Below are 16299 nucleotides of genomic sequence, written 5' to 3' on the forward strand. Positions count from 1 at the left end.
GATTGTGCAATACAATTTGTTGCTTACATTCGGTGACTGTTTCTAAATAGTCACAGCTACTATATCCCTAAACTCAGGGGGCAAATAGCACTTCTAGTATTGCCAGTGGTTCGATCTAAGGCACATCTGGCCCTGGTGAGTGGTTCAAAAAGTCTGCATTTGACCTCTAAAGTGAAAGCCTTATCAAGAAGGGCTATGCTAAGAGGAGACTAACACAGCCAGCTGAAGAGTCAGATGCTTGTGCCACGTGCAAGCTCAGGCCCTGGAGACCAGTTGCTAAATGCACACCAATTAGTATTTGAATATCTTGGCTCCAATTATAAACAATCCACCAGAATAATATATCAACAATAAATAAGATTGCCGCTCAGATACTTTATATAATGTCTTGCTTGTTTTATTGTTTGCTTTCCATTGTTCTGTAAGACTCTACTACTGTATATGAGCGTATGACTGTATAGTCCTACAGCCTATTCTATGCAGACTATATAGTTCTAAGGCTCAGAACTTGAATTTATCTATCTTCAGACATAAAATTCCTGTAGACATTCTTTAAAATGTTTCCTGGCTTCACAAGCTAGCTTTCCAGATGCCATTCAAATTAAGTCACACCCAAACATAGCTCCAACTATGGGTAGTGTGGTGACAAGCTTTTGAGCATACTTCAGAGAAAAAGGGCTTGCAATTCTCTCAATTCAGAAACCCATTTTAGACCTATATTCCCTTTTCTCTTCTACCATAAAATGGGGCTGGATAATTCATGTTCAGTGTTCCATACACATCCAACATACCATGACGGGTTCTGAAATAGATACTTCAAAAAAGAAAGAAATGAAGAAAGAAAGAAAGAAAGAAAGAAAGAAAGAAAGAGAAGAAAGAAAGAAGGAAGGAGGAGGGAGGAAGGAAGGAAGGGAGGAAGGAAGGAAGGAAGGGGAAGGGAGAGAGAAAGAAGGAAGGAAGGGAGGAAGGAAGGAAGGGAGGGAGATAAAAAGAAAGAAGTTAAAGGGAGAGAGAAAAGGAAAGAATAAAAAGAGGGAGTAAAAGAGGAAAATAATGGAGGAAGAGAGGGAAGGAGGTGAGAGAAGGGCTTCTGTCTTGGGGGATGTATTCCAAAAAGCACTTACTCTCGGATGTCAGGTGGGTGGCTGAGGATAATTGAGAGATCTGCAAGCAAAACCACATTTTCACAAGCTCATTGAAATCACTGTAAAATCTCATGTAAATTTAAGATCTTTTTATGTGGAGGAAATCCCTAGAGCAACAGACCTACTGTTCTTCACTTTCATTAACATAAGATATGACTCCAGTGTTCTGCATTTAGCAGCTGTTGGTATATGTGTCTCTTGCCACACTCATAAAGGTTTTTAATGTACAATAACATAGCATATAGCTCACCCCGTCTATGGTTGGATGCATTATTTATAATTAACTAACTTTGTACCATCTTTGTATGTGGAAGAAACAATAATTGGCGCAATCCATTTTTAGTTCAGAGGAAAGAAGACTCTTTTCATTTTTAATAGTGCCATTTACCTATCACCCTTTTTGCCGATGACTTGCATTGTTCAGCTGTGGCTCCTATTTTATTTCAGTGCACTCACATTTCACAACTGTGAGGAGATGCCTGTTCAAAATAAATTATCCTGAAATTTCATCTGAGAAAGCTGGGCGTATGGCTGCATCCTCACAGCTCAGCCCAAATGCATGGGCCGGAACGCGAAGGCCATGGAGTCTGACCTGTGCTCATTCATCTGCAGAGTGACAATGATCATATTACGTTAACAGTTCTAAAAATTCAGTGATAGGTTGGAAGTAAAAAAAAAAAATATTTGCCTGGCAGATGTCCATGCACTGATTCTCCCCGATTCATCTATTCTTCTATCATGGTGCACTTTGGAAACACAGAATAAAATCGCCCTCTCTGCACACTTTGTCCAGAGAAGTGGTCTGAAAATTTACTCTGTTTTCTAAAACCAATTACTGGGCATTTTCATCTCTGCAGCAAATTTTGCATCTTTCCAGCCAGGCTCTATCTTCCCCCCATGTAAGGAGGCTGGAGGTCTTGAGTCTTCCTCTATCAGGGGTAACAACAGAGGAACAATGAAGATATCTGTGGGAGATTCTGCTTCCAGAGGTCAAAGGACGACCCTTGTTTTCAATAGAATTTTGGTAGAGACAAGGCTTTCTGTGAGCCCAATTGTCAAGAGTTCAGATACATGAGTTACAAAGAAAACTGACTTCAACTCATCACTTGATGAAGCTTTGGCTGGAGGACAGGAATCAGCCAGGTGAAACATAAAATTATCAAACCCAGGGCTGGATACGAGTCCAGCAAACATAGTACTACAGTAATGCCTGCCGCGTCAGGAAATTAGGAAAATATTTACTAGGAAATTATGCTTGTGAGGTGTGACCAAAATGATGAGATAAATTCAGTAATCAGAAAAAGTGACTCTATTCAGTGGGAGTGACTGGGTGTTGAATACCATAAGAAAAGCTACAGAATAAGTACGGTTTCTGCAGGGCTAAGGGCAAGTTTATCCACTGAATTGGGGCAAGATTCTCACTGGTACAAAGTAGAAGATGGTTCGTTGGGCTGGTGTTAGTTGTGGTGGTGCACACCAGTAATCTCAGTATTTGGGAGGGTGAGACAGGGGTATTGCAGGTTGGAGACCAAGACTTAGCAACGTAGCAAGATTCTGTTTTCAAAATAAAAAAGAAATAGGGCTGGAGTTGCAGCTCAGAGGTAGAATGAATGACCTTAAGATCAATCTCTAGCAAAAAAAAAAAAAAAAAAAAAAAAGCCAACTTTCACCTACAGTTAATTGCTTCAAAATATATTCTGCAAGTAATGTCCTACTTACTTTTCTGCTTTGTACCAAAAAGTGATCTAAGCAAGACACTCGGTTTTTAAAATGGATATATCTGTTCATATTACTGAACAGTAGGAGTCAGGAGGAGACTGAGGTGGAACTAATCCCCAACTGGGGATGGAATTTTCATTTGTCAAGCTTGGTATTTTACTGTATACTTATTACTACTGAGTTTTTTGTGATAGTAGTGGTGAGACCTCTGATTGGCTCCTGTGATCTGACATCTATGAGAAGGTCCATGTGTCTAGTATATCAAGAGTCACAGCCTGCTCCGGGACTTCTAAACCCTGCAGTAGCACACAAATTGATCATGATCGAGGCACACCACCTTCTCCTTCCTGTATGTAGGTTTTTAAAGAATGGCTGTTTCGGTTTCTGAGTCCTCTATTTGTCCATATTTGCCCCTATTTATACTGCTGAAGATTATACTGCTGATTATATTCAGTCATTTTGTTTTGCCTTGGTCTTTAGCACCTGTGCTACTGAAGCTGTTTTCACATATTAACACTGGCATTTTGCCTTCCCTTTTCTACGACAGCAACCTCAGCCAGGTTGCTTCTCAGCTTCAGAAAATGCTCACTCCTCCCCCCTCCAGCCTGTCCTCACTCAGCACCCCAGACCAACAGTGCGCATCCCTTCCTTGGAGTTAACCCTACACACCCCTCTCTTTTCCTTCTTTGGCTTTGTTCACAGTCGTCTTCGCATAACCAACAAATCTTAATGCCAGCGCAGGGAGATCTTCAGACATCCGCTTTCCCAAACATCCCCCTTCTTCAGATCTACCGGACCTGGAGCAAGGTCCGCTGTCGCCCAGAACACCAGCACCAGCCTGCCAGGATCCTCCCTGTTAGGCTTCCCAGAAAGCTTGGCCCCGCCCAGGCCCCGCCCAGGCCCCGCCCCTACCATTTGACCCGCCCCTTGCCCCAGCGCTTTCTTTTACCCGGCCTCAACTCCTGCCCATAGGTCTGCAACGCCCTCTCTCCAACCAAGGCCACGCCGACTCCCCGCCCCCGCCCCAAGTCCCACCCCTCCCGCCGGGCCGCGTCGCGTTCCCTAGCCTCCCGAGGCCACGCCCCGGCCCCGCCCCTCTCCGCCAGGCCCCGCCCTTCCCAGGCCCGCGCGGCGGTCTTTCTCTCTTACGGCCCCGCCCCGGCCACGCCCCTCTCCGCCAGTCCCCGCCCTTCCCAGGCCCGCGCGGCGGTCTTTCTCTCTTACGGCCCCGCCCCGGCCCCGCCCCTCTCCTCCAGGCCCCGCCCCCCGCCGGCCCGCGCCGCTGTCTTTCGCCCTCCCCGGGCCGCGCGTCCAGAGCTGGCACGGAGGAGCGGCGGCCGCGGCGGCATCACGGCCTCTGGACGCCGCGCTCGGCTGGACACGGAGCCCCGGCAGCCCCGGCCCCACGTTTCCCCCCAGCGGCGCGGGCTGCCCCCTGGATCGTCCGGCGCTCCCGAGGGCGGGCGTGTCCGGGCTGGCCGGCTCGGGACCCGGGCGGCGGAGGACACCAACCCGCCGCAGCCCGGCGGGGCGCGGGAGCCTGCAGGACGGCGGCCCGGCCCCCGGGTGCCAGCAGTTCCTCAAACTCTGCACCCCCGCCCTGCTGGGGACCGACGCAGCCCGGAGAGCCTTCGCAGTGTGCCCAGGTAAGCGCCTCGGCCATTGAGGGGGTCTCTGCCCCCCAAAACCACAGCCAGAGGTCGGGGAGTGGGGAGCGCAGGAGGGGGCGACGGGTGGCGCCGACGCGAATTAAAAAATGCAACAGGCGGGGCGGATCAGGAAACTCCTAGCGTGAGTGTTTCCTACGGAGAGACTTGTCCAACACTGAAACTTGGTGAGGCTCTCAGAACCCGAGACCCGCACAGGAGAGGCGGCTCCGCAGACCTGGGCGAGCGCGCCCCCTGGCGGTCACTGCCGAGGATGTCGCAGGCGGCTACAGGTGAGAGCCGACATTCCTCTGGCCCACGCCTGGTCCTTTTCCTCTGAGAACAGTGCGTGGTCTTAGTAGTTCTCCGCAGGAGGACACATTCTGAGCTCTCGGGATTTAAACCTTCAGCCAGAAATTTTTAAACAACTGTTTTCTTCAACATTTACTCTTTATTCCCTGGGTTCTTTGTTGGTTAGTTCAAAATCATAAGGATGATAGCAGGATTTATCTTTAACTGCATTTGAATAAAAACATTATAAATGACTAAACGAAGCCAGAAGATACACACACACGATATATATGTTTACATATATGTAAACATATCCTGTAGTTGCTTATCATCTGGTAACATCCATTGGAATCCAAATATGTACATAAAAAGTATAAGAAAATTCTTAAGAGCTAACATAGATCACATATACTGTCAGTTTTTATTTTGATCTTAAAATTTCTATGAATCGACTGTAGAATATTTGGATCATGAGTTTTTTCTTTGCTCTTAGCTACCTGTAGCCTCAGAGAATTGCTGTGTTTTGTTTTCCCCCCAGAAAGAATTGCCATGAAAAAGGAACAGAAAAGAGACCTTGCTGTTGGTGGAAGGGGACTTTTCTTTCCCCATTGGTGGTTATTTCATGATTGGAAGAGAAGTACCTAGGTGGCTGAAGAGATTAGATTTGTAGAGTTGCATAGAAGAAGCTGATAAAAGAAGACATGCAAATGCTTTCTCTGTGTCGTATAAGCTGATGAGTAAGTAAGCCTGAAAAAGACATATTTGAAACGAAGGCAGGAATTGTGATTTCCTTAAAACCACATAGGACTTTGAACACATTTCAAGGTGTTTTTTTTTCTCTCTCTCTGAAATGGAAGAAGTAATTCACAAACCAAGAAGCATCCAAAGTTAAGAGGAATAATAACTGATTCTTCTCACTCCCGGAATGCCATTACTTTGTGATTGTTGGGCAAACACAGAGACTCATCATACATGTACGATGCATTTATCACCAGTGGCGGTTTCCTGTGCCAGGGTTGACTCTTAATTTTTAATTTTGGAGTGCTCTCTCTCTCTCTCTCTCTCTCTCTCTCTCTGTTTTAAAATGTATGTTTTGATGCTTCATGTTAACATATTATGTAAAGGAAGTAAGTGCTCAATGCATAGTATTTTTTACTATACCACTGTTCCCTGTGTATATGGAAAAGTGAGGGGTATTCATATTCCTTGAAGTTTTATTGAAAGCAGAACTGTGCCAGGGACACACATACGCAGTGTAAGGTTTTCTTTTTGGCACTGCACTTGCTTTCAGTGAACTGAATGTCAGCTGGATTTCACAGCAGATAAGATTGAAAATTTGCTTTATTAAGATCTTTAATGTATGTTTTCTACTAACTAGATGGAACACACGTCAAACACCCCGTTTAATATGTATGCCTAAGGAAAGGATCTTCCCCATGGATCATGGCGTTAATGTTCACAGGACATTTCCTATTTTTAACATTAGTGACGGTTGGTTTCTCCACTTGTGAAAAACCTGTGAGCAATTACTCTGAATGGGCCATTTTCACAGACGATATAGACCAGTTTAAGACCCAGAGAGTGCAAGATTTCAGACCCGACCAAAAGCCGAGGAGAAGTATGCTTCATCCAAGTCTATATTTTGATGCTGGAGAAATCCAAGCAATGAGACAAAAGTCTCGCACAAGCCATCTGCATCTTTTTAAAGCAATCAGAGGTGCAGTGACGGTGATGCTGTCCAACCCAGCGTACTACCTACCTCCACCCAGGCATGCCGATTTTGCTGCCAAGTGGAATGAAATTTATGGAAACAATCTGCCTCCGTTAGCACTATACTGTTTGTTATGTCCCGAAGACAAAGTTGCCTTTGTATTCGTCTTAGAATATATGGACAGGATGGTTAGCTACAAGGACTGGCTGGTGGAGAGTGCGCCAGGAGATGAGGTTCCAATTGGACATTCCTTAACGGGGTTTGCCACTGCCTTTGACTTTTTATATAACTTATTAGATTATCATCGAAGACAAAAGTACCTGGAAAAAATATGGGTTATTACTGAGGAAATGTATGAGTATTCCAAGGTCCGCTCGTGGGGCAAACAACTCCTCCATAACCACCAAGCTACTAATATGATCGCGTTACTCACAGGGGCCTTGGTGACTGGGGCAGATAAAGGATCTAAGGCAAATATATGGAAACAGGTTGTAGTCGATGTGATGGAAAAGACCATGTTTCTACTGAATCATATTGTTGATGGCTCTTTGGATGAGGGCGTGGCCTATGGAAGCTACACAGCTAAGTCAATCACGCAGTATGTTTTTTTGGCACAGCGGCATTTTAATATCAATAATTTGGGTAATAACTGGCTAAAGATGCACTTTTGGTTCTATTATGCCACCCTTTTGCCGGGCTTCCAAAGAACTGTGGGCATAGCGGATTCCAATTATAATTGGTTTTATGGTCCAGAGAGCCAGCTAGTGTTCCTGGATAAATTCATCTTAAAGAATGGAGCTGGAAATTGGTTAGCTCAGCAAATTAGGAAGCACCGACCTAAAGATGGACCGATGGTACCCTCCACTGCCCAGAGATGGAGTACTCTTCATACCGAATACATCTGGTATGATCCTCAGCTCACCCCACAGCCGCCTGCTGAATACGGTACTGCAAAATTGCACACATTTCCAAACTGGGGTGTTGTTACGTATGGGGCGGGGCTGCCAAACACACAAACCAATACCTTCGTGTCTTTTAAATCCGGGAAGCTGGGGGGACGAGCTGTGTACGACATAGTTCACTTCCAGCCGTACTCCTGGATTGATGGCTGGAGAAGCTTTAACCCAGGACACGAGCATCCAGATCAGAACTCCTTTACTTTTGCCCCTAATGGGCAAGTGTTTGTTTCCGAAGCTCTCTATGGACCAAAGCTGAGCCACCTCAACAATGTACTGGTGTTTGCTCCATCACCCACAAGCCAGTGTAATAAGCCCTGGGAAGGTCAGCTGGGAGAATGTGCACAGTGGCTCAAATGGACCGGTGAGGAGGTGGGTGATGCTGCTGGGGAAATCATCACCGCCTCTCAGCATGGGGACAGGATATTTGTGAGTGGGGAAGCAGTGTCTGCTTATTCCTCTGCAATGAGACTGAAAAGTGTGTATCGTGCTTTACTTCTCTTAAATTCTCAAACCCTACTGGTCGTCGACCACATCGAGAGGCAGGAAGCTTCCCCGGTAAATTCTGTCAGTGCCTTCTTTCATAACCTGGACATCGATTTTAAATACATACCATATAGGTTCATGAATCGGTATCATGGTGCCATGATGGACGTGTGGGACGCACACTACAAAATGTTTTGGTTTGACCATCGTGGCAATAGCCCCGTGGCTAGTATCCAGGAAGCAGAACAAGCTGCCGAGTTCAAGAAACGGTGGACTCAATTTGTTAATGTTACATTTCAGATGGAATCCACAATCACAAGGATCGCGTATGTCTTTTATGGGCCATATGTCAATGTTTCCAGCTGCAGGTTCATTGATAATTCCAATTCTGGACTTCAGCTTTCTCTCAATGTCAATAATACTGAACATGTTGTTTCCATTGTAACTGACTACCGTAACCTGAAGACGAGATTCAGTTACCTGGGATTTGGTGGCTTTGCCAATGTGGCCGATGAAGGCCAGATAACACGGTTTGGTTTGGGCACTCAAGAGGTAATACAGCCTGTAAAACAAGACAGAGATATCTTCCCCTTTGGATTCAAATTTAACATTGCTGTTGGATTAATTTTGTGCGTTAGTTTGGTCATTTTGACTTTTCAGTGGCGGTTTTACCTTTCTTTTAGAAAGCTAATGCGTTGGATACTCATCCTTGTCATCGCTCTGTGGTTTATTGAACTTCTGGATGTGTGGAGCACGTGCACTCAGCCCATCTGTGCGAAATGGGCGAGGTCAGAGGCTAAGTCCAGTAAGAAGGCCGTGTCTGCGGAAGGGCACCGTGTGGATCTTCCTGATGTTGTCATTACCTCACTTCCTGGTTCAGGAGCTGAAATTCTCAAGCAGCTCTTCTTCAACAGTAGCGATTTTCTCTACATCAGAGTCCCGACCGCCTACATTGATATCCCTGAAACTGAATTTGAAATTGACTCATTTGTGGACGCTTGCGAATGGAAGGTGTCCGATGTCCACAGTGGACATTTCCGCATACTCCGAGGTTGGTTGCAGTCTTTAGTTCAGGACACAAAACTACATCTGCAAAACATCCACCTGCACGAACCCAACAGGGGTAAACTGGCCCAGTATTTCATGGCAAATAAGGATAAAAGAAGAAAACTGAAAAGAAGAGAGTCTTTGCCGGAACAAAGAAGTAGAATGAAAGGCGCCTTTGATAGAGATGCTGAATATATCAGGGCCTTGAGGAGACACCTGGTCTATTACCCTCATGCACGTCCCGTGCTTAGTTTAAGTAGTGGTAGCTGGACATTAAAGCTTCATTTTTTCCAGGAAGTTTTGGGAGCTTCCATGAGAGCATTGTACGTAGTAAGAGACCCTCGGGCATGGATTTACTCAATGTTGTACAATAGCAAGCCAAGTCTTTACACTTTGAAAAATGTCCAAGAACACTTGGCAAAGTTGTTTAAAATGGAAGGAGAGAACAGCAAATGTAGCGGAAATTCCGGCTACGCTTTGGAGTATGAACCATTGAGGCAAGAATTAGAGAAACCCAAATCAAACGCTGTCTCCTTATTGTCTCATTTGTGGCTAGCAAACACAGCAGCAGCCATGAGGATAAATACAGATCTGCTGCCTACAAGCTATCAGCTGGTCAAGTTTGAAGATATTGTTCATTTTCCTCAGAAAACTACTGAAAGGATTTTTGCTTTTCTTGGAATTCCTTTGTCTCCGGCTAGTTTAAACCAAATACTGTTTGCCACATCCACGAACCTTTTTTATCTTCCTTATGAAGGGGAAATATCGCCAACTAATGCTAATGTTTGGAAACAAAACTTGCCTAGAGATGAGATTAAACTAATTGAAAGCATCTGCTGGACTCTGATGGACCGTCTAGGATATCCAAAGTCTATGGACTAAACGCTGCAGGTCAGCAGAAATTTGCACTAATGCTTCCCAGCCCGCTTTGTGGATATGACTTAGAAGAGTTTGTTTATTCTTGTATTCTGTGTGTGTGTGTGTGTATGTGTGTGTGTGTGCGCGCGCGGGCGCACGTGCGTGTGGATTCCAGTCTTACTTGCACAGAGAGATTATTTTAAAAATAGGCATCATATTTGGCCTAGCAGGATTTATTCTTATGTTCCTACTGTTTTTGCCTTTGTTTCCTAATTTGTTTTTCTGCTAAACATATGTTTCTGCTACAGAAGCATAGATGATATTATATTGTGGGGTTCTGGGGACATGGGAAAATGTTAGAGAATTTTGTTTAACTTGTCTTCATCTGTAACCGTGCTAATCAATCTTGGGACCTCAAACACTACTAAAAGGCCTTGCAGTTTGCTGTTTTATCTGAGCATCACTCGCTTTCATGATGGACTACAAAAGTTCTTATCTATTTCAAAAGGTCTTCTAGCACACTTAACCTTGCACAAAGAAACTAAAAAAAAAAAAAAAAAAAGAATGCCTTTTGCTTTATATAATGCTCAATGATATCACTGGGAAAATGGTATGAGTTCTTATATATCAGAAATATAGGATTCCTTCTGCCAGATACAGATGGAACTACACCATAAAGCTTTATTTTGTTTGGAATTCAGAAACAGTGACCTGAAAAGCCTCCTCCTTAAAGTTTTCTTACTTAACAAAAATAAGAAAAAAATCTGTGTGGACAGTCAGGGTGCTGAAGGCTGGTAGACTATTTTGGACATGCTTGATTTTTAAAAACTTTCTTTTTTCTTTCCCAGAAGCTACAGCTGTTCACCATCATACCACTCCCTCCCTATCCTTTCTGTCACTGTCAAGGAAAACAACCAGCAATCACTAATTGCTAAACTTCCAGTACTTGTGGAGATTTTTTATTTTATGTCGATGATTAATTTCACATTAAATACTGACACAGACTTCGAATTAAACTTTTTGTGTGTGTGGAATTACCACTGCATGACTCAAAGCAGCACCACTGTTGCCAGTTTTTTTTTTTTTAAACTGGAAACAGAATTGGAAAACTGCCTGACTTATCTTGCATCCTTTTGAGTGAGTTTACAGACCGCCAGTGTCTGCAAATGGGAGATGATGTCAGAGGCATCTGTTTCCTTTACCATCTGCATCTTATTATAAATGTAGTCAACATCAAATGTGGCTCATTTTACTTTGGTAGGTTCTGAAATCAAAGTGCTATACCATTATAAGCCAGTGGGATAATTACAATGCATTGGATTGAAACTATCAGGCAGTGCTGAGACGTGATGAAAATCTTTGTACAGATTGCAGTTGCTTCCTGATGCTTCAGACTACAAACTGTAGCTCCCTCAAGCTCGCTAACACTTGGAGCCTGTCATTCTGACCTAGATAAAAGTGTTTCTCTCAGTAGTTTGTTATTATGTCAAAATGTGCCTCCAGAGTGATAAAGCTGTGGATATGTTACATTCCAGCTACATCTAACTTGTTTGTCCTTTTTCTTCCATCATGATATGAGTGGAAAGTGTTCCCCCTCCCCCACATTTATTTCCTTCCACAGCTCTCATAAGTTTCCCTTCGTAATGCCAAAATGAATTAATATTAATACAGGGTAAAGGGGCATGGTGGACTTAAAACTACACTATTATTCTGAAGGACAGTTGTTCTTCCTATCTCAGGGTTATCAACAGACATGTAAACTTAAAACTACACTATTATTCTGAAGGACAGTTGTTCTTCCTATCTCAGGGTTATCAACAGACATGTAAAACTGCAACATGCATGATAACACTGTTCTCACTATCGCCCAGAGTCTCCGTGTTTGCTTTCAATTCCCAGGATGTGTGATCTCAAACCAGATCAAATAAAAAGGCTGTGGCTTGGAAGTAGTATTAGGGCCTTCCGAGGTCAGAATTACAAATGTGCGCAGGTATCAAAGAAGATAGCAGAAACTTCTGCTTTTCTTTGAATGTTACACAGAAACACACTCACAAGCAGAAGAGCGCCAAATGGAGTGCGTGGAGGGCTGAGGGCAGAAGACGTGGAAAGTGAGTCATTCTGAGAATGAAAACGGGGTATGCTGATAGCAACAGAAAGACACAGACTTCCCCTAAGTGACCTTTAGAGCGCATCCTGACTTTCATCCCAACATAACAATGCAGATTGTATTTACCCATTTCTATACTCACCCATTCCCACCCCAGGGGAAATTTTCAGACACAAGCCCTACTACTTGGTTAATTCTAAAATAGAAAGTTTGCTGAGCATACTTTATTTGTTAACTCCTTTGTAAGGAGCACAGTTAATGGCTAAGGGGTCGACACATTCATGGCTATGCATGCATATGCTTGAGATCCTCTGACTTACAGTCTGAATACCTAAGGTGACCCACTATCCTAGCACATCCTCACGTCCTGCACTCAGGGTCATTCATGAGAAATTTGAGTAGCTTCTACACTTACCATCTTGCAAATGAGGAAGGATTATCACTATTCATTAGCATTCACAGTTTAGGCATAATTTGGGATAATTTATGTTGTTATTAAAACAATTGCATATTAGTATTTTGAAAAGATACATTATTTTGGCAGACAAAAGTATATAACTATAATATTTGTTCCTCAAAAGTTTACAACAACACAGAAATATACAGGAAGAAATAGGCACATCTAGATTTGAATTTACTATAATGAAAAATTCAGAGAGGATGGGAAATAGAATCTGTTCAGGAGAATAAAGCTAAATCTCTGAATATAATTTGCAGGGTTTAATTTAAAATATAAAACACAACACAAGAACGTGTACATATTCAGTCTAGATTCCAAAATATGAGGCATTTGTTTTTATTTTTTTGACAGAAAAATTAATAAGTGTCTGGAAAGAATAGGATAATCCTAATTTATGTCAAATTCCAAAGAACATCAGATGACATGGCATATTCCCTTTTGCAAATATATTCAAAGAAGAAGCACTACCTTCTCCCACACAGGTCTTAAACATTTCCCTTATAAATATATTAGTCCTCCTGTCTGACAGTTATATTTGATTGGCATCATTGATCAAAAGAAATTATTGTACATCACCCAAGACCCTAGATATTCTTGGAATATAAGTTATATCACATTTATAAGTGAGTAAACAATGATAACTTTTCAAATTTCAGAGTTGTTTAACTTAATTGACTTTGGTCATAATTAGAAAAAGTTTAGCTGAGCATGGTGACATAGGCTTGTAATCCCAGCATTTGGGAGACTGAGATAGAATGATCCTGGTTCATGGACAGCCTCAGCTAATATTTAGGTACTTTGCAATTCAGTGAGACCCTGTTTCAAAATAAAGAATAAAAAATAGGGCTGTAACACACACACACACACACACACACACACACACACACACACACGTACACACGTTTAACTGATTAGGGAAAATTTAAATAGAGTCAATATAACACCACTTTCAGAGGTAAGAGTGCTCAACATTAAACTATATTGACATTGAGTATGTAGACTATTTGCTGATTATTACTGATTATTTATATGTTGACCAAGTTGTCTAATGGTTCTATTATCTAATTGTCGAATGATTAATCATTATTTTACTTCATTAAAGCAGAAAAATTACCCAACTATTTTTTTAAGATTCACATGACTTTGGATTTTTGCACAGAGGACAATAAATACTTGATTTTAATGTTCTCTAAGCAGGCAACCAAAAAACTTGTAGATGCTTGAGCCTCAATTTTCATGGCTCTAGACTATATTAAATCCAAATAATTCATGTTTAATTAGTTCTGCTTCCTAAAGTTGTTTCAATTATATTTTCTAAACCACTGAAGTTTTTGTTCTTTTCCCCTAACGTTGTATTCAGTTATGTGGGAAAGAAAGCATAGACTGAAGATCCTAAACTAGTTTACAGATCTATGTATAGAAGACTCCATGACTAATGTAAAAATTAAAATGTTTAAGGGAAATTTATTTATTTTTATTTTTTGGTGTTACTGAGGTTCCTGGAAGCCCTTCTACCTCCGGGCTACACCCCCAGACATATTTTTACATTTTTATTTGCAAACAGGGTCTGCAAAGCCAGCGTGCGCGGCTGGCTTGGAACCTGCGCAATCCTCCTGTCTCTGCCTCCCAAGAGTGGGGATTACAAGTGTGCGCCACCATGCCCGGCTACAGGGCAAGTTTAATATTGATATCCGATCTTATAAGTTTAGCCAATAAACTTGAGTTTCTCTACCCCAGTTATTAAATTGTAAGTCCAGGTTCTGCAACTTTAAACAGAAAGAAAATGCCTGTACTAAGTTCTCGCCACCCCACCATACACACACTGGTAAGATTTTTATTCAAACATGATAATGCTAAAACAGAGACTTCTTGCAGGTCCTTGAAACATACTGAAGATCTGCCCCCAAGTAATTGGCATAGTGAGGACTTTTTTAATAGTAGAAAAAAGATTTATCATTAATTAATCACTTAATATATACTACATATTGAATAAGTTTTTGTATCACTCATGAAAAATCTTCACATCCCTATTTAGTACTTGTTTTACATAGATTTGAACCTCCTTTCAAGTGATCTATCCAAATCAAATCAGCTGGTAAGTGGCTTGATCAAAACGTATGCAGTTTTCTGACCCCAGAGTTCTCTGAAGGGATTTTGAATGGATTTATAATTTATTCATTAATTCACTCATTCTCTATACTTACTGGGTATCAGCTGTCAAGGTATTGATTGCATAGGGCAGAAGAACACATCAGTTGATTGACTTTGAACCTGGCCCAGGGAAGAATTGGAAATCTCTCTCTAGTGGCTTCAGACCTATTAGGAATTCAACAAGAAGAGAACACTTAAGGGAAGGTAAAAACAAAGTCACATCTGTTCTGTAGTAGACATGGTGTGTTTATAAAGAAGAGTTTATTGCATTCAGGAACTTATGACTGGTAAATGAAGAAAGAGATCACCACTTTTTTTTTTCTTACTTAGATTTTGACTCCGTAATTGTCAGAGCACACGCCATGGATGAGTAGCCCTTCCAGAGGAGATTCAAGGCTATTCATATAAGTGCTAAAGCAGCAACATCAATGACATCCACCATTCCGATTTACTCAACTCAATACTGTTGAGTAAATACTATAACTCAATACTATAACAAAGAACACTGTCTATTATCAAACACCAGAAGATGCCCTAAAGACCAAAGAATGCATGAGGGCGGTGTGTATGTGTGCGTGTGCTCACATGTTGGTTATCTGTTAACAAGGATATTTCAATGTATCCTATCCAGACTTCAGTAATTCTTATTTTTTTCTCCTTCCCACAGTACTTCCACTACCCCAGATCCAGGGTCTCAGGCACAACAAGGAATGTAGCCCATCCAGGGAGCTGACAGTCCAGTAGGGATTATAAAGAAACACTTCTGCCTCTCACAAGATTCTTGGCATAAAGAAGCCTGCACCAACTGAAACTGAACTTTCCTATTTATTCTCAGATATTTCACAAGGATCGTTTCAGCAGAATCCACCCCTTAAATCTTAGTTTTTCCAAGGCTTATAAACAATGCTTGGAAATAAGAGAGGAAAGAAAGATAATGAGGAAGGGAAGGAAGGAAGCAGTGGAGAAGGGATGAAGCAGGAAAGGAAAGAAAAACATAATAAAGGAAAGGAAAGCTTTTTGAAGACAATCATTTCTATCATTGCCTAAAGTATTTAAAATGCTCTTTTGATCTCCATATAGATAAAATTTGATTAAAAATAAAAATGCATTAGAATATGAGCTGATGGCATTTCACAACTGCTCCTTCTGTTTTCCACTATATTTATTTATTTATTTATTTATTTATTTATTTATTTATTTATTTTTATTTTTGGTGGTACTGGGGTTCCTGGAAGCCCTTCTACCTCCGGGCTACACTCCCAGACCTATTTTTACAGTTTTTAAAATTTGGAAACAGGGTCTCCTAAGCCAGCGCACACGGTTGGCTTCGAACCTGCACGATCCTCCTGTCTCTGCCTCCCAAGCGCGGGGATTATAAGCGTGCGCCACCATGCCCAGCTCCACTATTTGTTTAAACTAGTTATTTATTACACCAATTCTGCTGGGATGGATGTAATGTTTCTTCAGGTGTGTTCATATTGATGTTAAAATTCTCTTACATGTCTCGGGTTCTAAACTATCCTATATATGAAGTGTTTTTTTCCTCTTCCATTGATTCATTGTAGTTATACATCTTAGTTTGCAGTATTTTTTCATACATAGTCTTCCTCTCTTCTTCTGAACATGAGAGATAGACAGTGTCCTTACTCATGTAAGGAGAAAAACATGCAGGCAGATGAGACATCCTCGAGGTTCTAACTTCCTCTTCTGCACATCAGTCCC

At 42.1% G+C, this 16299-nt stretch overlaps 1 protein-coding gene across 1 annotated transcript; it reads left to right on the forward strand.

Annotated features, from left to right (window-relative positions):
- Positions 1 to 6244: 6244 nt before the first annotated feature.
- Positions 6245 to 9883, forward strand: DSEL (dermatan sulfate epimerase like; the record flags this gene model as incomplete). The annotated part of the gene is made up of 1 exon (XM_080714270.1): positions 6245 to 9883. One exon carries the CDS (start codon positions 6245 to 6247, stop codon positions 9881 to 9883), a length of 3639 nt encoding a protein of 1212 aa, XP_080570396.1.
- Positions 9884 to 16299: the final 6416 nt, after the last annotated feature.

Source organism: Muscardinus avellanarius (assembly GCF_963383645.1).
Source record: "Muscardinus avellanarius genome assembly, chromosome: 17".
Lineage (NCBI taxonomy): Eukaryota > Metazoa > Chordata > Mammalia > Rodentia > Gliridae > Muscardinus > Muscardinus avellanarius.